The 25,193-nt window shown below is 40.0% G+C and overlaps 1 protein-coding gene across 5 annotated transcripts in view; it reads left to right on the forward strand.

Annotated features, from left to right (window-relative positions):
• The window catches only part of ESRRB (estrogen related receptor beta), a 187,470-nt gene that overhangs the window by 132,826 nt on the left and 29,451 nt on the right, over window positions 1–25,193 (forward strand). For all 5 annotated transcript variants that reach the window (XM_060758124.2, XM_060758116.2, XM_060758091.2 and 2 more), the window contains one exon: window positions 10,680–10,796. In XM_060758124.2, coding sequence (XP_060614107.2) covers window positions 10,680–10,796 — 117 coding nt within the window. The remainder of the gene's footprint in view (window positions 1–10,679; window positions 10,797–25,193) is intronic.

Consider the following 25,193-nt stretch of genomic DNA (forward strand, 5'->3'; position numbering starts at 1 on the left):
GAAATTACTAATCATTTCAAGAATGAAATTAGTAAAATATTACATCCCTAAAGTGCGATAGCAAATGTGGAAAAGTCAGTTTCTTCATTTGGGCAAAGAAAATGTTCCAGTGTTTTCTCAAGAACTGCAATGGTGAGGAATGGGTTGGGACATTGAATTTTTAGGAATATGAGGAAAGTATATGGAAACCCACGATACATAGATAGCAATGACAACTGAAAAAGCTTTTGCACTCATTACTGTTTTATTAATCTGAACAAATGCTAATCGACACTATCTACTTCCATGCTTTTCTTGCTTTCTTCCAGTACTTTTTGTGTACATCTATATTAAGCGGGCTTTTGGTATCCACTGGGTTTTGGTCCCAGGACTCCCAGTTGATGCCTACATCAGTGCATGCTCAAATCCCTTTGTATACAATATCATAGTAAAATTGCGTCCTTTAGGTAATATGTAACATGGCAAAACTAAAGTTTCCTTTTTGGATTTTAAAAAATATTTGCAAGTTGTGAATGACGGACTCCATAAATACAGAATCTGTGAATATTGAGGTCTAGTTGTACATTTATTTTCAGTCATGTCTTGTGCAGTCAGTAGTTGCAGTCATTTAATTGATAGACATTAGTTCATTCATATAATGAGGTAATTCCTTTTCTCCAAACCACAGCATTCTCTTCAATGATGAAAAAGAACAATGAACTATGGGTGCTTTTGGAAGGAATGCAAGATGAATTCTTTTTTTACTTGGTTCAATTAGGGAAATATAGCCCTCAACTGGAAAATGAGGAGATTATTTCTTGGGGGGGAGGGTCTATTCAGAGAATTGGGGAATAGTTTGAAAGGGATATAGGGAACCACTTTGTGGGAGTGGCATTATGCTAACAGTCACAGAAGCCAGAGCTATAACTTTTGAGAATTCCGAATTTTTGGCATAGGGTTTGTAGAAGCCAGGTCCCCCCCCCCCCTCTGTGTGTGTGTGCGCGTGTCAGTGTGTGTCTGTGTGATTGGAATGGAGTTTGCTGAATTGGAATGGAGTTTCATGTGTGTACTTAAAAGCATACCGATTTTCAGATATTTTGGAAGTGATTCTTGCTACTGAGTCTTGATTATTGCTAAATGTATACTCTATACATAAACAATAGCTATCACTTGACAATTCAGCCTTCTGAGTCAAGTGCTGCCATCAGAAATTAGTGTCGTTGATAGCATTGTCACAATTGGATTCTCATGTTTTACTTCAAGTTGGTGGCCTTCCATTTTTATATTTGTGGGTGATGGCAGTGATTTGTTTATTTATGCCTTTGCAGACAAGGTTGACACTCTTTGCAAAATTGGGAACACATTCTTCCTTTGAAGAAAGGTCTTCCTATATTAATAAACACAAGGTCTGTGTTACAAGGTGTTATGTGGCCTAGACAATAATACTGAGAAAATATGAAGCCAATAAGACATAATTTATTTATTTTATTTATTTAGCAATTTTGTATACCGGTCTTCTCCCCTCTATTGGGGGACTCGATAGAGGGGATAACGGAATATTGCGCTATAAGTGGATTGATTCAGTCAAGGCATCCATGACTCTGACTTTGGAAGACCTGATCAAGACTAAAAAGATAATTTGGAGGGCCTCATTCATGGTCACAATATATTGGAGGGTCCTCTTTCATAGAGTCATTACACATTGAAACTTACACAAATCAGACTGAATTCTTTTATGGAACATAACAACAAAAAGGGGTGTTGTTGGAAGTCTACAGGTCAATGGATATAGGAAACCCAGGTTTTCTTCTTCTTTAAACAACCTCCCAATAAAAAAAAATCCTTTTATATCTCCCCAAGAATGGATTTTCAGCATGGGCACACCAGAAATTTATTTATTTATTATTTTATTTATTTCATTCACTTATACCCCGCCCTTCTCACCCCGAGGGGGACTCAGGGCGGCTTACAGGGAGGGCACAATTAGATGCCCAATCACACAACAAGTAATCCAAAAATATAACAATTCAGCAGTTAGATTAAAACATCAATACATAATAAAATCATAAATCCTAAAAACAATCTCATGTCAGAGTCCATATATCAGAGTCCATACATCCGTTCTATTCCATTTGTCCTTGTCTATCGCCAGGTCCTTGAGTTAGTTGTCAGAGTGACCAAAAGCTTGGTCCCACATCCAGGTCTTTAGTTTTTTCCTAAATGCTAGAAGGGAAGTCGCCGATCTGATCTCCCCGGGGAGTGAGTTCCACAGGCGGGGGGCCACCACTGAGAAGGCCCTGCTCCTCGTCCCCGCCAGCCTCACTTGTGGCACTGGCGGGGTCGAGAGCAGGGCCTCCCCAGAAGATCTTAAACTTCAAGGTGGGATGTAGAGGGAGATCCGTTCGGACAAGTACACTGGGCCGGAACCGTATAGGGTTTTATAGGTCAAGACCAGCACTTTAAATTGTGCTCGGAATTGGATCTCTCTACTTTTCTCTCTACTTTTAGGGTGGCATCAAAAGAAGTGATCTCTATTTAGTTGAATCATTTCCACCACTATTAGAACATTATTGATTACTCCTTGGAAGGGGAAACCTCTCCTCCCTATGCTCCCTGGCCCACTTTCTAGCCTAGATGCTTTTAATTCCATTAGTTTGATCTTTTTAATAGTAAATGGTGAAAGTGTACCATCCCAAATTATATAAACTATTATAGTTATGAATTTGTATCAAAAGCATTGCATTAATAAGCATAAAAGTGATAAAAATTGGCGGAAATATATGTTTTGACCAAAAATGGGCAACAGCGACTGCATTATCTGTAGCTTTAAATAATAATTCTTCTGTACATGAGACAGGACATTGTGGACAAGCATACAAATGTGAAGTTGTTTGTTCTGCTCCACAATCGCACAAGGTGGAGGGTTCTTTTAGGTGGTACCATTTTGCCAGGTTGTCTTTTGATCTGCCCACTCCACTTCTGAGTCTGCTCAGGGATTTCAAGTTGCTCATTCGTGAGGGGGGGGGGGGGGGCGGAATCACCTAATTGGGATTTCCTGGTTTAGCTGCCCAGAGGGTTATTCTTGCTGTTTTTTGAGGAATGTTAAGAGGAGTGGTGGTTCTCATGAAGCTTTTCCTTGATTTGAGTCTACTGGGAGGAGGCTGATAGCCATGCAGTGGATAGCTTTCAGTGTTCAACCTTATTTCTCTCACGGTTAGCAACAACTTCCCATCGCACATGGGGGGGGGGGGGGTCAATGCCAGCTAGCTTGTAGGGTTTATCAACAGATGTAGGTTTAAGACATTCTGTGATTATTCTGCATAGTGAGCCTTCTCTTTCTACCAAAAACTCCAAATGGTAAATGATCTACTTAGTTGAAAACTAAACTGTAAAAACCAAACCTGACATGGTAATTTCCTCCACTTTAATTTTTAGCTATTTCTAAATGTTTAATTCTGAGATAAAACTAATATTCTCTTGAAAAAGCTTTACACTTTTTCAAGACTGCTGCATGACATGTCACCTTCGCAGTCAACCTATTTTTAAATAGGACTGCCTTGTTTCACGATATCTCTAACTAGGTGGAAACAGTGCTTTCCTCAAATTTCTTCCTTCTGCAACAGCAATCAAAAGGATAGCTATCTGGTTGGATGAATGTAACTGATATAAGCAATATCAGCTCTATAGTAGAGTCAGGACCCCTCCTGCATTAATATGATTATGATCATAAGTGCTAGATTGGGCTGCTATGGCCATCCGGTTCAACATCCTGCCATACAGCAAAACACAATTATTCATCATTTCCATCAGCCTGCTCTTCATTCTTCTTCTTCTTTCTATCAAATGAAAAATGCTTCTGTCCTCTGTGTTAAGCATGTTCAGACATTAACATTATTCATATTAACAATATCTTGTCCTCTAGTTTGGAGAGGCCTAGTCCTTTTCCTAAGAGGAGAGCTTAGATGTTGTATCTTCTCAGCAAGAACATTAATAAGCATCTTGAATACTGCACCAGTTCAGAGGAATATGAAAATGTGCATATACCATATCATGAGAGTTAAATAGCCACATTTGTAAGGACTATCTTTCAAGTTAAAACAGCTGTTAAAACCCACTGTTATATGATGCATTAGCTATATTTACAAGCTCAAAAAGTCTTCCTTGGAGACTTACAAAATGCTCTTAGGCTTACACCACCAGGAGATTTTTTTTCCTGCAGTATAAGAAATGACACAGTTTACATTAAATTACAGAAACCATCACTGGATTATACTTTCTGCTTTAAAAAAATAAATCATACTGTTCATACCAGTGATAAAAGTATTCAGTCTGATTTGTGCAACATATGCCTCTTCTTGGCCTTTATGGAAATGAAATGTACAGATACAGGATGGATCACGCCTGGCTCAACAACAGTACATGTGAAAAAGATCTTGGAGTCTTAGTGGACAACAAGTTAAACTTGAACCAACAATGTGATGCAGCAGCTAAAAAGGTCAGAGGGATTTTGGGCTGCATCACAAGGAGTATAGTGTCTAGATCGAGGGAAGTCATGGCACCTCTCTATTTTACTTTGGTCAGACCTCACCAGGAATACTGGGTCCAATTCTGGGCACCACGGCTCAAAAGAGATATTGATGAGCTGGAAAGTGTCCATAGGAGGGCAAGTAAAAGACCAAGGTTCTGGAGACCAGGCCCTATGAGGAGCAGCTGAAAGAGCTAGATATATTTAGCCAGCAGAAGAGAAGGTTGAGAGGAGACATGATAGCCATGTATAAATATGTGAAAGGATGTCATAAAGAAGAGGGAGCAGGCTTGTTTTCTGCTGTCCTGGAAACTAGGACTCATTGGAGCAATGGGTTCAAATTACAGTAGATTCCACTTGAATGTTAGAAAGAACTTCCCGAAGAGCTGTTCAACAGTGGAATTCTCTGCCTTGGAGTGTAGCAGAAGCTTCTCCTTTGGAGGCTTTTAAACAGAGGCTGGATGGCCATCTCTCAGGATGCTTTGATTGTGCTTTTCTGCATGGCAAGGGGTTGGACTGAATGGCCCATGTGGTATCTTCCAGCTATATGATTCCTCCTCCTCAATTCCTGAAAACTCTTCTTTAAAACAGTTGATTTCCTCCATGTAGTTATGAACTCAGAAATACTGCTAAGTTTGTTAGTTTTTAAAATCAGTTATCTATCCACTTATTATTAATATAGGTGTCTGTGTCCATGCTTGTTCATGCTCATGTGTGTGTATTGTGCATAGCATCTTAGAATTATGGGATGTATAGTTGAAAAATTATTGCTGCCAAAAAGGTTTTGCAAGAAAAAATGTTCTTGTGCTTAACATGAATTGATGTATTTGCACAAAATCTTCTTAATCTTTTTCTTTGACAAAATAATTGTGCGGAAAATGGTATACCTTGAATGAAATGTACAGCCTGTTTTGCATGAGAATGGATTACCTGTAAACAACTCTTTTCAGCAATACAGATGGATCAATTTATGCTTGGAATGTGTCACTTTTGCATGTGTTTGTTCCCAAATCCATTCCACGCTAGTTCTGTATTTATCTGTTCTTTTTAGAGTCTGAATGAAAAATTGAAGTTAAATATGTGTTTTACACACTTTTTTTCTGAATAAATTTAGAAGCACATTTTATTTTGTGTGCATGCATAATTTATTGAGCTGAGAAATGAATCCCAAAATGTGCAGGGCAAAATTCCAAAGGCAACCACATTCCATACTATGATTAGTCTGTGTTTCATATATCATGTCAGATCATATTGAAATTCAGAGAGAACAAATTCATCAAGTAACCCTAACTTTCTTCTCAGATCTCAAGTGAAGCCTAAGGAGCAACAATACAAAATAACAAATATCCTTTATTTTTTAACCTGCCCTCCCTCCCCAAAGGGACTCAGGGTGGTTGATATTCCACACAAAAGTCATGGTTGATATTCCACACAAAAATTAATACAGATTTACCATAGCTCAGTTTAGTTTAGTTTTGCTTTGCTCATTGGGAAGGAATATGTATACAGTATGACTCTTATATCCACAGGGAAGACGTTTGTAGACCTACGACCTCATGGGACTATCTTCAACGGCCTATGCTGGTTCAGCTGTAGTTTAGCCATGGAGCCCACCCGCTCCCATCTCAGGACATAGAGCTACTTCCAGCAGGGCTCATGGCTAAATTGCAGCGGAACTAGTGTATGCTGCCATGGCAGCAACACAGGAGGCTTCCCATGCTGCACTGGCAACAATGAGGGGAAGCTGGGTAGTAGACATTTCTCCCGTGGGGTGGGTTTCTGGTAAGTCGGGCAATGTGAAACATGGGGCAATGAGTTCCCATGCCCTCCACATGCACCACTGGATTTGCCACAATCCATGGTGATTCTGGCAGCCAATATGATGAGGTCCTTTGTGAGGATACTTGAACCAATAGATGAGTGGTACAAGGATAACCTAGAGAAGACATATCTTTTTGGAGGTGAATAAATGTAACTGCAGGTACTAGACCTATAGATATGGGGGTCATACTGAACTTTCATACAAAACTTTACTTCTCTTGTTAGATTGTCCTAGGATTGCTTTTGACTGGTTTTATGAATTTTTAAAGAGTATTTTAATGTGCTTTAAACTGTTTTTATCTTTGTATTGTTTGACTTGGTTTTTATTTGTTCATTGCCTGGAAGCCATTGTGAGCTGGGAGACAATACAGAAATACTTTAAACAAACAGATGCACATTTTCTCAGCATAGTATGAATATCTACACTTGGGACCTCATCAGATGCAGAGCCTTTCTCTCCCCCCTCCCATTTCTACACACTTTAAAAACATTTTAAAGATGGAATTCCATGGAGCCTATCATACAACACAAGACTACTTCCATCAATTCCCCATGGGACACCGTTCTTAAACTGTTTTCATGCAGAAATGGCTAAAGGCACGTATTTTAACTTAGGATGGAAACTGTCAGATTCCACCATGTTAGACACTGTAGTGACATCAAAGTATGGTGTTCCTGTGGGTGGCCCCGTAGCCCTCATCCCATGAGGGGGGAAAGCGGGAGGAATCGCCTTCTTACCATAGTGTTTAGTTCTGTTCTGTTTTTAAGGAAAACAAATAATATTTTCCATCGCATCACATGTGATGTACTTTTGTCCATTTGTACAGAAATCTTCCGCTTTCTGAGCTATCACACAGGCAAGTATATTTCCTGACCATACCTCTTCCTTCCTTCCTTCCTTTCTTTCTTTCTTTCTTTCTTTCTTTCTTTCTTTCTATCTACTTAAAAAAGGGAAAACCTTGGAATTGTGAAAGTCCAAAATCTAGGTCTAAAAAGGGGAAAATATAGCTACAGTAAACTGGTAATTTATCAAAATTGTGCAATTCCTGAAGAATAAATTATTTTTAAAAATACTGTAAAAGTTTCATGCAAGAGGATGAATGACGAGAAAGGGAGCATCAAGGCTCATTTTGAGACTATCCACAGGAACAACTAAGTAGAGTCAGTCCTGGATAGTATTTGGAGAATAGATCACCAATGAATACCACTATATTTCAGAGGAAGGAAATAGCAAAACAACCTCTGAGTATTCCTTGCCTAAGAGAACCCAAAGAAATTATGGTTTGCCATGAGCCGAGCGGTGACTTAAACACACATATAATAGGTTCACCAAGCACCCCATTTTCTACTGTGGTGCTTATGATCTCTCATGATTCTGTTTCTGTTTTAAAATCATGTTATTCAATTATGTGTGGCCAAATGGGATCATTCCCAGGCTCACAGCATGTTGGCAAACATGTACATATATAAGCACACAAGGACACATGCTTTTTTTACTACTTCTCATTGGCATGCACAGCTTTCTGCTCTGGTTGCCAAAGACACCCCAGAGTTCTTTCAGATGCTGTCTGCCGGATCACCTCTAGTCCACAGCAACGGAAGTGGCAGCATGGCTGCCAGCCGGTGGAAGGCTGCTGGAATCCCGATGAGTTAATCTCATCACTTTATCACAGGGCACTTACAGAAATTGCAAGGCAGCCTGAGCAGCCTTGTTCCGCTGGCAGCCAGCCTCTGGACCCATAAAAGAAATTGAGAGAACCGGAGGAAGAAATAAAGCAACAACGACAAGAAAAACACAGAAGAAACTTTGCTAAAGTTTCGAAGACAGTAGACAGTTTTACACTATTGTTTCTTGACTGTGGCTGCATCATGTGTGTCTTATTTCTTCTCTCTAAATAAGGATAAAGGTGGGAGCAGTGGTGGATAGTAGTTTGAATGTCAGTGGAGTGGGGTGACCCATTCCAGGGTTTTGTCTCAACATTAAAGATCTTAGAAGTAGTTCTGTGCAGTTTACCAGTTCTTAGGAATTTGGGAACTGAAGTCCAAAGCATCTGGAAGAACAGAGTTTGAGAAACACTGATTAAATTTCAGCAGTTCAGACTATTCAGCATTATAGAATGGAGGCTATCATCTGCCAATTGTCCAAGTTGCTCCTGCTGAATTCTGGGAAATGAAGTTCAGGGTGAAGCCTTTGAAATTCTCAGCTAGAGAGGTCCTCGGCTTCCCGAATTATATTTCGCAACATTCTGCAGGAGCAGATCAGACAATTGACAGACGTTAGCCTCCATTCTATAGCACTGGTGGGAAAACATAAAGCTCAAATGGAAGTTACTCAGTAACCACACAAACTAGAAATAAGCTATAGGAACTTTTCAGCTACAGTTTTCTCTGTTGGGGGATTACTGCCAGAGCTTTTTCTTTACAGGATTTTTGATTATAATCAAGAGATTTTGTTTCAGAAGTCAAATAACAGGGATTAGTTACTGCTTGCCCCATAATTATGGAACCCTGTAAAACTCATATCAAAGTATTCTTAAGACTTTGCTAATTGGACTGGTGGTTCTCAGCATTAATCAGGACCAAGATCATTTTAAACCGTTTTTGTATAATGTTGTTCAATTGAGCGTGTTGTTATTTTTGCGCATGAACATGGGGAGGGTATGTGGGTATGTCTCTGTGTGTGAGAGGTTTGAGGGGAGCAAAGGTCATTTGATGTCAGTGGTGCAGTTATATTCTGGACTGTATTGTTTGGGAGCCGTCCTGCTCATTCTCCTGCCTGGGGTCCTATTCACACAACACAATTATAACACTATGATTTCATTTTAATTGACAGGAGTGCATTCTATGGAATCCTGAGGTTTGAAATTTGGTAGAATACTAGAGCTTGCTGAACTGCAAATCCCAGATTTTCGTGGCAGCTAAAATGGAATCATAGTTCTATAATTGTTCAGTATGAAACAATCCATTGGGTTTTTGCCTCCAAATCCTGCCCCAGTGGCACTACTGTTTACCATTTCTCCTAAGGACTGCAACTGTTACCTACAAACTTGCTTGTACTCGCACTTGTTACATCTAGGATAGACTACTGCAATGCGCTCTACATGAAGTTGCTTTTGAAAACAGTTTGGAAGCTTCAAATAGCAGCATACAGAGATTACACAACTCCCATGTTGTGTCAGTTCCACTGGTTGCCAGTTCGCTACCGAGCACAATTCAAAGTGCTGGCTTTGGCCTATAAAGCTCTAAATGGTGCTGGCACAGTTTACCTGTCTGAACGCATCTCCCTCTATGAACCACTGTGGAGATTAACATCTTCTGGGGAAGCCCTGCTCTCAGTCCCACCACCATCACAGGCACGATTGGCGGAGACGAGAGACAGAGCCTTCTCAGTGATTGCCCCTTGACTACGGAACTTCCTCCCTGGTGAGATTAGATCAGCCCCCTTCCTTCAGAAAGGGACAGTGCAATAAGGCATCAATAGGAAACTCTACCCTGATGACCGGATCCAGTATAGCTGATCTGAGATGGTTTTAAACAATTGATTTCAAGTGGAGATAACTGATGTTTCCATATATTTATAGTTTATTTTATGTTTCAGCACTGAATGTTTGCCATATATATGATGTGCTCCACCCTGAGTCCCCCTCAGGGTGAGAAGGACGAAATAGAAATGCTTTAAATAAGTAAATAAATAAATAACACTAGGAATCAATGTGATGTAGTGCAGCTGGCAATTGTTTTGCCAGTCCCTGACAAACTTCCAGGAATTTTTGTTTAAAAAAACAACATTTGTGCTTGATTGGCTCAGATATAATGCCAATCTCATGCACACTAAAAAAACAACCCCCCCAAAATTGCCATCCCTATCCATCAGATAGCATAAGAAGCACCCATGTAAGGTATAGAACTTTTGACTAGGGATGTGGGAGATTTGACTTCAAAACTTTGTTCAGCCAAGATGTTCACACTTGGCTATACATCATCTGTTGGCCCAATTTATCTCACAGTAATGTTGTAAGGATAAAACAAGAACTTCTTGGAGGACAGGTGACATAAACACACACAAAAAGGTCATGTATATTCTTGTGTTCCTATATATTGATCCCCATTTATCATAGTTTCCAGCCAATCTCTCCACTAACTTGTTTCCATGATAAAAATGTGAATATGACCACAGTATGTATGGAGGTGGTACCTCTCGTTTGCCAGATTGGCTACAGTCTGGTAAAATTCATGATTCATTTTTGTTTTCAGAAAAATCAAACTTCTTCAAGTCACGCTTTCTCCAGAGCATCCTCATCTTTGCTTGTGCAAGGCTTTAGTGATTACCTTTCCTTGTGTTTACACTTTACAGGGAACATTGAATACAGCTGCCCAGCTACCAATGAGTGTGAAATCACAAAACGGAGGCGCAAATCCTGTCAGGCATGTCGCTTTATGAAATGCCTCAAAGTGGGGATGCTGAAAGAAGGTAAGAAGAGAGAGTGGTATTAATTCTGTCTGTTTTTCAATTTTTAAAGAAAGGTGGTGGTAATGAGCCAATAGCCTTTTTCTCATTAGATCTTGTATGATTTCATGTGTAGGAGAATGATTAGAATTTTGGATTTATTGGGGTGATAGGTGGCATTGGTTGCAGTTCAATATGCACTTGGTGGCATATATCAGGATAAGCTCCAGATGTGTTGCTGTATGGACTTTTCTTGAGACATGGTATCTCTTGCTACGATTGCATTCTTACTTGGAATGTCTCACTGAACTCAGTGGATCTTATATCATATGATTGCACTGCAATGGTACTTTTATGTAAGTAATCCTGAGAACATGCTAAATAAAATGAAAACATAAAAACAATAAAAATATCATTTGTAATAAATAAAGTGTATAACTGCACTGTGGAGAGAGATCATTGTTCTGGCATGGTGATATAATTGTGTTTTCTTGTGTCATCAAATTGTCACCCCAAAGAATTCAAATTTAATTTGAAAGAGACTAATTTTAGGTAGGCAAAGGCTAATAGAAGCCAAATTGAGTTGCTTGACTTTGTTTTTGGTTGGGCTGTTTCCACAAATACCTATCTTCAAGTGGTAGGGGATTTAACCAACTGGTTTAACATCTATTCTGATGAAGAGCTCTGGTGTACTTGAAATCTTATACAGTATTATATGACAAGTTTATTGTCTTGGTTAAAATATTGTAGTGCTGTGGATTTTGGAATATCTCTTATGGTCCAATGTAACTATCTATGCCTTAACTCCCCCTACCCAAATAAAAACCATCAGCACAAAAAATTCCCCTTCTGCTCTGTATGCATTTCTGCACCAGAAAGAACATGCTACATTTTTAAATTTTTTCACATATATGAAAACGAGCCACACACTGAATAATAGTGTTTTTGAAGAATGTAATGCTGTCTTAGCCTTGGCCTGAGCAGAAAGAAAATGTGAAGACAGTTCACTTGAAGAGGAGAGAGACATCTTTGACTGGAGAGAGGCCTTTGTCCCAGTGCAAGAGGTCTCCTTTGCCCTGCAGTGTTTTGCCTGTCCATCTCACTTGGCCTATTGATTGCTCAGTGTTGTCTGAATAGTGCTTGGCTCATCCCCTGTGCTCCTTTTCCTTCCATCCTTTCCCCTCCCCTCATCCATTCAAGGTGTGCCATTGGGAATTCAATGGCAATTAAACACATTCTTATGGATTGGCTTCAAAGCTGAGCTTCCTTGGGGAAGGGAAGGAGGGAGGCTGGGCGGAAAAGGTAGCACTTGGAAGAACTCTGCCTCCATGTATAGGGAAGAGCACAGCTGCCTCAACCTGAGCCACTGAAAAGCTCCCAGCTGTAGACAGCTCCAGCCCAGGGCATTTCATGCAAAGTAGGCAGACTGCTCTTGTGGGAGCCAGAAATGAATTGGAAGCAAAAGTGTTTCCTCTGAGGTGTTGCAAAAGTGATAAACACTTGGTTGGTTAGTAATGTAGATTGAAAGCCTTGTCTTGTCCTTTGGCTGACAGATCCTATCTGAGGTTAAATCTCTCTCTTTCTTTCAACCACAGTCCTTCAGACACTGGTGAGGTCAGCTTTGTGACCCTCCATGACCTTGCATTTAGATGAAGATGGTCATAGATTCAGGGAGAGAAAGAAAGAAAGATAAGCCTGCTTTGAAACTAGAGAAACACCTCATTGAAATATTGTCATCTGGAAATGTGTGTGTGCGTGGAGGGGGGTGTCAGAAAGGATGAACGGTTTGCTATTCCCTTGGGTTATTTTATATGATTTACTCTAATTTGCTAGGTTTCCTTTACAACACACAAGTCACATCTCTTCCAGCATATTTTAAATGGAAAGCCATTTAGGACCCAGCTCTTCATCCTTAAAGGGAGTAGCAATTTTTCTGTTGGGATTCAGTCTCTAAATATCTAAATATCTCTAAATATCTAAGCATAGATGGCTATAATTTCACAAGGCAGTGGCATTTGATCTGTGTCTGTAACACATGATAAATTGCCTGATTCAGCATATGCCAGTTTGTAGAACGTCTGCTTGCTGCTGTTTGTTTAGATCAGAGGTTGGCAAGCGCAGCCCATAGGCTGCATGCACTCCCTCCCAAAAACTAGAGGGTCATCCAAAGTCTCTTGGGAAGCTAATGCAGCCTCCTGGCCTCCCACAGTTGCCCATTTTTGGTTTAGATACAGAATGACCTGCCATCATTCCCAAGACAGTGGCCTACATCCTGGATGATAGACTCAGTGATTCATTTGTTGAATGGTGGGTCAACATTTATATAAATACCATTGGCACCTTTGCTCAATTAGATCAACAACTGGAATTACACTTTTTTCTCTATGGTTCTACATGTTAACATGGACACCATAATTAGTGACACTATAGCCAGGACTTGCTATGCATGCCTACCTGTCTTGGAACCCCTATCCAAGTTGGCCCCACAATTCATTGGGCATATTTCATGCACCTTGCATTTTTACCCTCCAAATCCTTACTGGTCCATCTGGGCCAGGCATTTATTTTATTTATTTATTTCCTATATTTATACTCCACCCTTCTCACACACCCCGGGGGGGGGGGGGACGGGACGGGACACGACACTCAGGGCGGCCTCACAAAAGCACCATACGATGCCAGCATCATAAAACATTCAACAATACATAAAAGTATTAAAACAATAATTAAAACAATAGATTAAAACATGCCTATTAAAAATCAGAATCCAAAATCCAAGTCTGGGTCAATTCATTGTCACGAGTTGCTTAAGTCTTCTTTCACTTGCTGCTATTCACTGGTTGAATGCTTGGTCCCATAGCCAAGTTTAAATTTCCTTCTAAAGGACAGGAGGGAGGTGGTCAGTCTGATGTCCCTGGGGAGAGTGTTCCACAGATGGGGGGCCACTGCAGAGAAGGCCCTGTCCTTCGTTCCCGCCAGTCGCATTTGCAATGGCTGCGAGATCGAGAGCAGGGCCTCTCCAGATGATCTTAAATTTCGTGATGGTTCGTAACATGAGATACGTTCAGACAGGTAGTCTAGGCCAGGACAATTTAGGACTTTAAAGGTTAAAACTAGAACTTTGAATTGTGCCCGGAAGCTGATCGACAGTCAGTGGAGCTGGTGTAACAGAGGAGTTGTATGTGCCCTGTACGCCACTCCGGTGAGCAACCTGGCTGCTGACCATTGGACTAGTGGAAGCTTCTGGGCAGTCTTCAAAGGCAGCCCCAGATAGAGTGCGTTGCAGTAGTCTATTCCGGATGTAACAAGAGCATGGACCACCATGGCCGGTAGCTGTTACAAATTGTGGGAGTTGAAGTCCAAAACTCAGATAGGGCCGAAGTTTCTCCATGTCTGGTCTGGACTGTACAATTAATGCAGTTTGACACCAGTTTAACTATCAAAGCTCAATGCTATGGAATTATGTAGTGCTATAGTGTTCCAAGGCCTTTAACCTCCTCAGGCATTGCTTCACCAAACTACAAATCATAGAAATCTGTGGCATTTAGCCATGGCAATTATGCTGGATGAAGAGGCCGAACTGCTAGTTTTGGCAACAACTATGAATGTATTGTCGAAGGCTTTCATGGCCGGAATCACTCAGTTCTTGTGGTTTTTTTCGGGCTATATGGCCATGTTCTAGAGGCATTTCTCCTGACGTTTCGCCTGCATCTGTGGCAAGCATCCTCACCTCTGAGGATGACCTCACCTCTGAAGATGCTTGCCATAGATGCAGGCGAAACGTCAGGAGAAATGCCTCTAGAACATGGCCATATAGCCCGAAAAAACCCACAAGAACTGAACTATGAATGTGTTTTAATCTGTATGTTTTTGTCCTGTGGGAACCTACATGCATATCTACTTTGCTGTGATAACTACTATAAAATCTATTACTTGTATTTTGATGTAACAACTATGATAATTTAATAATAACAATGTGAAATCAATCAATAAGCAGCACAACAATGAAATCTAACAAAAGATAGAAAAATAGTATTTGGTCTCTAAAAAAGTCAGCAGTTTTCTGGGAAGAACAAATCCATAATTGTTTGACTTTCTGCAGAGAGATGCAGAATTAGCTGGGGATTTTAATTTATAAAGGATTCACTGGCTTTTCCCTACCTTTGGTCCCTGTGATTCTATTAAGTTGTTCATTCCGTTTCCCAGTCAATGGAGGATTGTTCCCAGTAGCATATTTCCTATGAATGTATCTAGGCCAATCTTAGAAGTTTCAAGTGAAGATGTTTCCCTTGAGGAACACCTCACACTTCAGAAATAAATGGTGATACTTAGGCTCATATCCACATTTTGGACTTTCTAGATTTCCCCCCTATCATATTTCCTCATATCACATTAAATAATATTTGTCTTCTGCTTTTTATTTTCTCATTTTATTTTCTCATGTTTGTCTTGATTCCCTCCTGTGAGCTAAGATGATATTTATTTATTTATTTATTTATTTATTTATTTATTTGCGACATTTGTAGCCCGCCTTTTTCAGTCTTATGGCAACTCAAGGTTTACTTAATTGGTAAAATTTGATGCCACACATTCATAAAAATATAGTTAAAACATTCAGCCTAATATTAAAACCATAAACAACATTAAAAACATATAATCGCCAGTGTTGTCCTGCTAAAATCATTATCCAGCAGCAGCATCTAGCCATTCCTTGTTCATTCTTCCTATTTCATAATTATTTATTTTGCTGCATTTCTAAACACTTGTTTAAAACGCCAAGTTTTTACTCTTTTTCTGAAGGTCAGGAGGGAGTGGGGTGATCTAATATCCCTAGAGAGGTAGTTCTACAGCCAAGGGGCCACCACCAAGAAGGCTCTGTCTCTCATTCCCTCCAGATGCACCTGTGACAAAGGTGAGATCGAGAGCAGGGCTGCCCCAGATGATCTTAAATTCCTAGCTGGTTCATAGGGAGAGATACTTCCAACAGGTAAGCTGGACTGGAACCATTTAGGGCTTTATAGGCTAAAGCCAGCACTTTGAATTGTGCCCAGTAGCAAATTGGCAACAGAGCAGTTGTATGCTCCTGAACGTTGGTAACCTGGCTGCCACCCGATGGACCATTTGAAGCTTCCGAACAGTCTTCAAGGGCAACCCCACGTAGAGTGCATTGCAGTAGTCTATACAGGATGTAACCAGAGCATGGACTACAGCTGAGGGGCCACCACTGAGAAGGCCCTGATAGAATTTATTTATATAGCACCACCAATGTACATCATGGTGCTTTAATAAAAAAAATGACATGAACCAACTTTTTGTGTTAGATGAGTTATAACTGGTCGAGCATCTTGTTCTCCTTAGTGGAATGTGGGTTGCCTAAGAGAAGCCCATAAAGACAGTAATACCCCTCTCTCCTCATGGTCCTTAGAAACTGGTATACAGAAACATCCAGTCTCTGATATTGGAGACAGTATAATAATCATCCTGTCTAATAGGCATCTTTAATCATGGCTGGATGGCCATCTGTCAGGAGTGTTTTAATTGTGTATTCCTGTGTGGTAGAATGGGACTGGATGAATGTGGTGATCTCTTCCAACTCTATGTCCAACAATGGAACTCACTGCCCCATGATGTAGTGGTGGCTCCTTCTTTGAAAGCTTTTAAATAGAGTTTGGATGGTAATCTGTTGCAGGTGCTTTGATTGTCCTTTTCCTGCATGGTAAGGGGTGGGATTGGAGTGCCTCTTCTATGAAAGAGGCAATTCCCTAGGAAAATCGAGTTGGTCTCTTTCAACTCCATGATTCTGTGATTCTACAACAGGAGTTGTCCTTGGGAAATGGGAACAGTTGGAGCTGATTCTTCAGGTGAAGGGGAAAAGGGCTCCAAAGCGATACTTTACAACTTTGAAAGACTATCCCTGGGATGTACACATTACTGGGGGTTTGTTATGGCAATGCAGAAAAGTGAACGAGAAACAGAGGCAGGAAGGGAGCAAAGCGAACAATCAATAGGTTTCTCAGATAACCTGGCCACTTTGCTTAAGAGAGCCTAATCAATGCAGTGCAACTAAGGGAATGTATGTGCCCTGGGCCGTCTCAGTTTCTTCCATCATGACACTGCAGACTGGAAACTCACTGAGATCCCTTCAACACGTGGATATAACATAGGGTGGAAAACTACCAATGTAAAGCTTGAAATGAAAAGCCAAGAGCACATGTATTTATTCACCATCTTTGCTTTATTACTTTAACTATCATCCTCTCATTCCCCATCCCAAATCCAAAGGCTTGTCAGTCATATTTGTCTGGCTTCTTGGTTGATTGGCTGTCCCAGAGGAGAAGCCCAGAAGTGAGTGGATTTAGAGCAGGAAGGCTCAACTTGCATGTGGAGTCAATGCTTCTGCTTGCGTTGGGCATCTTAAGTTACACTGTGCTAATTCTGCACTAGATGTCATCATACAGTGATGGTGCTGAAGCCAGAACAAAGGATGGCCAGGTTAGTATTTATGGCAGGAAGATATTTTTTGTCCAGAATAGATTTGGTACTAATTTTTTTTGAAAAAACTTTATTCATTCAGCAGTTTAAAATAGGTAGAAAAATATATTTCATGGTTGTGAATGTTAAACAGTTAGGAACTAGTTGCTGCTGATTTCATTCAGGAATCTACCAAAATAATTTAGGCCCATACTTATGAAATGATCGTCACATTGAGCAATACCACGCAAAAACTGCAAGTGGTGGGTTATATTTTTGTTTATTCCCCATTTAAAACAATCCTTTATTGATATAGAAAACAAAGACATCAAACTTGGCTATAGTATTTCCCTTTTTTAAAAAAAACCTGACATACTCTCTATATGAGAGTGGGGTCTGTTTTGGGAATGTCTGGAGTGGAGATGGTCAAGGAAATCCCCTGTAATGGTTCGGGCCCAGCGTACCTTTCCAAATTTATCTGCCCCTATGAACTATCTAGGAATTTAAGATCATCTGGGGAGGCCCTGCTCTTGATCCTGTCTTCTTCACAGATGCGTCTGGCAGGGACTAGAGACAGGGCCTTCTCAGTGGTGGCCCCTCGGCTGTGGAATTCTCTCCCTAGACATATTAGATCGCCCCTTCTTGATCTTCCAGAAAAAAGTAAAAACCTGGTCCTTTGAACAAGCCTTTAGAAATGCAGTGAAATAGACAAACACAGAATTATGTAAGTTTGAAACATGGAATGGCTTAAACTAGTGGTCCTCAAACTAAGATCCGAGGGCCAAATATGGTAATTTACCCAGCCCTCGCTCAGGGTCAACCTAAGTCTGAAACGACTTGAAAGCACACAACAACAACAATCCTATTTCATCAGCCAAAAGCAGGCCCACACTTGCTATTGAAATACTAATAAGTTTATATTTGTTAAAATTGTTCTCCATTTTAATTATTGTATTGTTTTTAAGTGTTTTTGCACTACAAATAAGATATTTGCAGTGTGCATAGGAATTCATTCATGTCTTTTTCAAATTATAATTCGGCTCTCCAACAGTTTGAGGTACTGTGACCTGGCCCTCTGTTTAAAAGGTTTGAGGACTAGGCCTGGGTAACAATGGAAAAAATTGTTTCTAAAATTGATTCGTTTTTTGGGTTTTTTTGCATTTCGATATTTAAAAGAATTCCGAAATTTTCCTTTAAAAAAGTTCGATATTTACAAAATTTCGTAAATGGTAAAAAATTACAAAACAATAACGAAACAATAATGAATTGATTCGTTAATGGCGGCCGCGATCGCGCAATACGCTAAAAAAACTTCTGAAGCTTCCCTCTCCCTCTGTTGTTGACTGTTGGTGTGATATTATAATTTTTTTCACTAATTAAACAAAAAACAACTATAAAACTTGCCCCAGACATGCGGAAATAATAACGAAACGACCTCAAACCAATAATGAAACGAATACATAACGAAATACGAAGCATTCACGAAACGAATTGAAAAATTCGTTTCGTTTTTAAGTTGCTCCAGAATGGTTCCTTATCGCTTCGTTAACAAAAAATAACGCATTTTTAACGAATTACGAATTAACGAAACGAAACCGCCCAGCCCTATTGAGGACTTCTGGCTTAGACGATGCTACTGGAAAGTGAAATTAACAGGAAGACATTGGTTATTATATGCTTATAATGGTTTTTGTATTGTATTGATTTTATATTAATTTTATAATGCTGTTTTAAATGTTTTAATTGTATATTGTGGATTTTTATGGCATCAAATTGTTGCCAATTTGTAAGCTGCCTTGAGTTGCCTTCAGGCTTGAGAAAGGCGGGATAGAAATATTGTAAATAAATAAATAATGTTATTTTGCTGATGTATAACTCTTTGATCTGAATTCTAAAGTACTTCATTTAACCAGGAGGAAAACGTTGCTTATATTTGATGAAGGCTACTTGGTCTTTGAATGTGCTGAACATAAGAATTTGGGCATGTCAGAAGACATAATGGTCTTCTCCTTATCTGTTCATAAAAAATGGTCGAAGATAGACTAACTACAATAACTGAGATCACATTTCAGATAAAAAAAAATCTTTGGATAAAGCTGATTCAGTCCAGTTTGTGCATTTCCGATCATATGCTGAAGGTATTCTCTTGTGACCTTACAGAACTGTGGTACAGAAAAATGCTGTTTAGTCCATTTTCTCTGCATTTGGCAGTGAGAATGAAAGTTTCTGCAAAGCTTTTCTCAATAGCTCCGGTATTCTGAGCAGTTAGCAGTACTGAGCAGAGTGAGGCCATACAATGCTTAACACAAGTTGTGCATGTTTAACATGTGCAATGGAGTCACAGCATTCCTCTGACATTCCCTTTGGGGAAGGGAGACTGTTTGCAAGTTTTCTGATAGAAAGCTACTGAAAAAGAAGCAGGAAAAACAGAAATAGAATGTCAGAAATGCCAGTCCTGTGGCAAGAAAAATCTCTGGGCAGTTTTTCTCACCGTTTTGAATGAGCTTGTTGACAACTTTGTAAGCAAAGGGAATCCAGAAGCTTTTATATACAGTAGAGTCTTGCTTATCCAACCTTCGCTCATCCAGCATTCTGTATTATCCAACGCAGTCTGCCACCCGCCCGGATCCACAGCTGCTTCAAAACATTGTGATGTTTAGGTGCTAAATTTGTAAATACAGTAAGGACTACATAACGTTACTGTGTATTGCACTGCTTTTTCCTGTTGAATTGTTGTAAAACATCATGTTTTGGTGCTTAATTTGTAAAATCATAACATTATTTGACGTTTAATAGGCTTTTCCTTAATCCCTTTTTATTATCCAACATTTTCGCTTATCCAACGTTCTGCCAGCCCGTTTATGTTAGATAGCTGAGACTCTATTGTATCATACACAATTAGTTCTCTTCCTTTGAGCCTCCAGGTCTGGACTTCCAGATACAGAATCCTGGACACCACCATGGCCATTGATCAGGAATGCAGGGGCTCAAAGCCCAAAACTTCTGGTGTACCAAAAATAAAGACTTCTGCCAAAGACCAGTCTTCCCTATCCTGGTGTCTTTCAGATTGCAATTCCCATGGGAGTTCTAGTCTAGAGCATCTGGAGGGCAGCAGATTGAGAGAAAGTAGATAGAGACTGCAGATCCATGTTTCCTTCATTCCTCTTTCCTGCCATAATAACTTTTGTTGTTGTTGTTGTTCCTGGATAGGGATAGTGAGCTGCTTGATATTACTGTGCTCCTTTGATTTCTTTCCAACTTTTTCATCTTTTTCTAGATTGTTGTTCAACTTCTCAGCTTGGTCTTCTCATACTTAATGGGAATTCTTTGCCTCTCAGCCGAAAGAGAACCAAGAGGGTGTCAGGTTAATATCCTGTGTGAGAGAGTTCCAAAGCCTAGAAAAAGTAATCTTACCCCCCAGGCATGTCATTGAGTAGTTCAGGTTTTCCATATGAGGTTACTATAAAAATGGGGTCTGCTAGGATAGAAAACCATGCATGAATCACAAAGAATGCAGTTTGCATTTGAATGGCACGATGAACAGAGATATAGCTGCCAAGACTGCAGATTACTGAGCCAGACAAGTGATCCATTTAGCTCAGTATTGAGCTGCACATCCAAGGTGTTTCTGAATCAAATCCGGCAATTGAATCTGGGATTTTCCATGTGTGGAATTCCATGACTGAACTGTGCATTGGCTTGAATAGGAGAGGAATTGTAGTTCAATGCCTATGAAAGAAAATGTGTTGGGTAAAGTTGTAGCTACACTGCAGTGGCAACAATCATAATGTTAGTGTTTGAGATGCTGAAATTGTAGTTTCTTTAAGGAAACTTAAAGGTTCTCTTTTTGGGCCATTCTCACATGCAGCTTGAGAAGGAAATGACCCTATTCAGGAATTGGTGAGGACTTTAGTACAATTTATTTCTCATAAGATTTCAGGAATATTCACATGTTTCTTCATATTAAGGGTGAAAATTAGCAGAGTTTCATTTGAGAATGAAAGATAAAGCAAAACTGACATTTGTCCATCAAGATGGGAATCATGCAGCTCCAGGATATCACTGAACTGCTATTCCTAGTATTCCTTAACATGGCTATGCTGTTTCAGTCTAATGGGAGTTGTAGTTGAATTATCTGAAGAGATGTGCAATTCCCACAACTGGCCAATGCCCAGAATTTTTGAGGTCTTAACTTTTAAAATTCTGGCTTTGAATTTCAACATGTTCAAATATCATTTCAGTTCATTTCTGAACAGTTTATTACAGTAGTCTCACTTATCCAACCTTCGCTCATTCAGCATTCTATATTATCCAATACAGTCTGTCTCCTGCCTGGATCTACAGCTGTTTCAATACATTGCAATGTTTGGGTGCTAAATTCATAAATAGAGTAATTACTACATAACGTTACCGTCTATTGAACTGCTTTTACTGTCAATTTGTTGTAAAACATGATATTTTGGTTCTTAATTTGTAAAATCATAATGTGATTTGTCATTTAATGGGCTTTTCCTTAATCCAACATTTTTGCTTATCCAAAGTTATGCCGGCCTGTTTATGTTGGATAAGTGAGACTCCACTGTAAAACTTTCAAAATTCAAATGCAGGAAAAAGTAAATCTCATAGATTACTTACCTGATAGTCATTCCATCCTCCTCCATATCTTTAACACTATTATGTTATGACTATTTTTTCTCCTTTTTGGCCTGCTCTGAACTCAACTCTTGCACACTAGACAGACTGTTAGTTGGCAGTGCTTTTGCATTAACTTCATCTTCATGCCAGGAACAGTTTCAATGGCTGCTTCTCTGATAGTCATGCAGTTGCTAGAAGCAGGGAGAGGACAAATGCCAGAAAATGGTGTTAGTCCTTTCCCTTACATTGCAGTTAAACAAGTGACTGCAGAGTCATCCCAATCCTATTGTTTATTTACGACTATCATCCAAAGTGGCTCAAGGTATTAAATAATTGTTGGAGTAGTTAACATTTATCCTCTTTATCCTCCCATGAACTCTCTTTCAGTAAAATATGGCCATCCTAGAAGTCCTCCTGCATCTCAAATGCCTCTCTCCTTACAACCGGGTTCCCTCCCCCCTCCACACTGGTTTCCATTCCATGCGTTTTCTAAAAGATATTTGATTTCAGTGAAAGCTCTGCTGACATCTATGTAATACGCTTGCACTTTCTCTTTGTGCTTCCTGGGAAGGATGAGGACTCCTCCGGGGATTCTGGGTAATTGGGTTAGTGGCCAGCTCATGTCAGGAAATTAAAAGGCGGCCCTGATCAGGTTGCTGCTGCATGGGGTTTAATGGCTTTGTGTTTATAGACTATTCCGCTTCTAGCCGGAGCCAGAAATACCACTTTCCTGCAATTGAAGTAAACAGGTCAGAGTTTCTATAAAAAAAAGAAAAAAAAAAGAAATGCATATATCCGTTAAAACCAGTGAGGTGTGCATGTGACAATGCTAATATAGTATCAGACCAAATTTTACCACATGGGAATGCATTGTCAATACCTATGGTGGGTTAATTTAAGATTTACTTAATTGTATCCTGTGATACTACAGTGTAAGGGCATTGCCAAACAATGGTATGGTTATTTCAGCCTAATTTGTATCTACAATGTTCTTTCTATCTTTATGTTTTTACATTAAAAATTAAGTACTGCTTTTGAAAAAGCGAATTTTCTGGAAATATCTAAATAGGCACTTTCCTGGATGCAAAAATGCATACATTATATGAGTTTGAGCAGTAAAATGTGTTGCATAATGGGAAATTGTTTGAAAAGCATACACTGGGGCATGTGTACAAATGTATATATAATTTTTCCCATAAAATTGTACAGAATCAGGGTGAAGGATGCTAAAGGCTGGGAAAATGGTGAATAAAGTGAAACCAGAATTGATAGATTTGCTCATGGAATGGTGAAGTAGATGATAGGGAACATGTTTTCACTATCATTTCTTTCTACTGTCTTTGTGCAGGCAGGCACATGTGTACATTTGAAAGAACAACAAAATATGGAAGCAAAGAAAAACTAGACATTTTAAGAAATCAGCATTTCTAAACAACAGAACCCAAATGTAGGCTTGTCTACATGGGCCAAGATCCCCATACTAACTGTGAATGTGCTGCTGGCAGTCTCCACAATATCCAGCAATATCCAGTGATTATCCTAGGTTTTTTGGCTTTAAACTGAGTTTGCCCTGCTTTAGGCAACGTTGGGGGATATTTGAGAGTTTTCTTGAAACTCAAGAGTATCCTGTGACTTCAGGGGCCAGGCTTAGCACAGCATGCTAAACCGCTGTGCTGCAGAAAAATCCTGCTGAGCGAAAGGTCAGGAGTTTGAGCCTGGATCAGGGTGAGCACGCGCCATTCGCCACAGCTCACCTGCCCACCTAGCAGGTCGAAAGCAGAAATGTGAGTAGATAAATAGGTACCGCTTTTAGTAGGGCGGTAATAAACGCGCCCTTAAAGACATTGATCGGAAGCTCCTCAGCATGGAAGATTGAGTGACAACACCCATCATGGCTGGAATCGAGCACAGCCTCCAAGATGCTGGAAATAAGATGGGAAAAACTGCTTTTACCTCTGTCTGTGTTGTCTGTCCTTATTAATTGCATAATCAGGCATTGAATGTTTGCCGTATATGTATTCTATAAGCCGCTCTGGGTCCCTTTGGGTGTGAGAAGGGCAGGGTATATATATTGTAAATAATCAAGTCTGATTCAACTCAATTTCCTGTCTTGATAGATACTGTCACAATCACCCTTTCCCTGTACTGAACAGCCCAGGGAAAGGAAATGGCTCATGCCCATGTGGTTGCCACCCACCAAACCAGCCACTGAACTCCACCCAAGTGTCAGGCTGCCATGGTCACATTTGTGATATTAGAATGGGCACCAGTTTGGTCAGCAAGAAGATGGAAAGATCAATCTCCCCCTCCTTGCTAGTGCTGGTTCCCTACTCCTAACATCAGCAGATGCAACAATGATGGTCAGGCAGTCAATGGCACTCTCTGACTGGCTGGGAGCAATGGTGGCAGTAACATAGAAGAAGCGATAGCCCAGTTGAGCCAACGCAGTTTCAGTCCATCTGGACAATAGCAAACACATGGCTTCAAACTACAAGAAAGGAGATTCCAGCTAAACATTAGGAAGAACTTCCTGACTGTGAGAGCCGTTCAGCAGTGGAACTCTCTGCCACGGAGTGTGCTGGAGGCTTCTTCTTTGGAAGCTTTTAAACAGAGGTTGGATGGCCGTCTGTCAGGGGTGCTTTGAATGCAATATTCCTGCTTCTTGGCAGGGGGTTGGACTGGATGGCTCATGAGGTCTCTTCCAACTCTATGATTCTGTGATTCTGTGATTCTGTGATCTGGGGCTGCTCTAAACCAGATTTAACCTTGGCTAACCTGCCTTTTGAATTCATACCAGAAAATATGTCCTTGCCATGAACAAAAAAAGACAATCTTTTTTAAAAAAAATCACAGGGATGTGAATAGGTGATACAGGATACAATAAGGTACAAACAGTAATGCTATTCTGCCAGCAAGAGAGGGGTGGAAATAAGATGAGAAGTCTTTAAATAGATCATGCAGGAAAAGTCTTTAGTAGATATACAAACAACATACCATGTACTCACAATACAAGATGCCGGTTATACAGTGCCCCAGGATGATAGGTCAAAAGCCTTACTATAGCGACTCAGCCTAGAAGGATGCATATCCTGTAAATTCAGTATGACAGCTAATATCGGGTTTTGGCTGCATCTCCCATTGTCGTGGGTTTTGCTTCACAGGGCTTTTAAATGTATTTTTAGTCTCCAGAAAAGAAAAAAAGAAGAAGCTAAACTCGATTGCCTGTGCTGTCTCTTTTGCACACTCGGCTATTTTTACTTCCGACAGACTGGGCCTGCATCCAGGATTTAGAAAAAGGAGAAAATTGTGGAATTA

This window comes from Anolis sagrei, chromosome 1 (assembly GCF_037176765.1).
Source record: "Anolis sagrei isolate rAnoSag1 chromosome 1, rAnoSag1.mat, whole genome shotgun sequence".
Classification (NCBI taxonomy): domain Eukaryota; kingdom Metazoa; phylum Chordata; class Lepidosauria; order Squamata; family Dactyloidae; genus Anolis; species Anolis sagrei.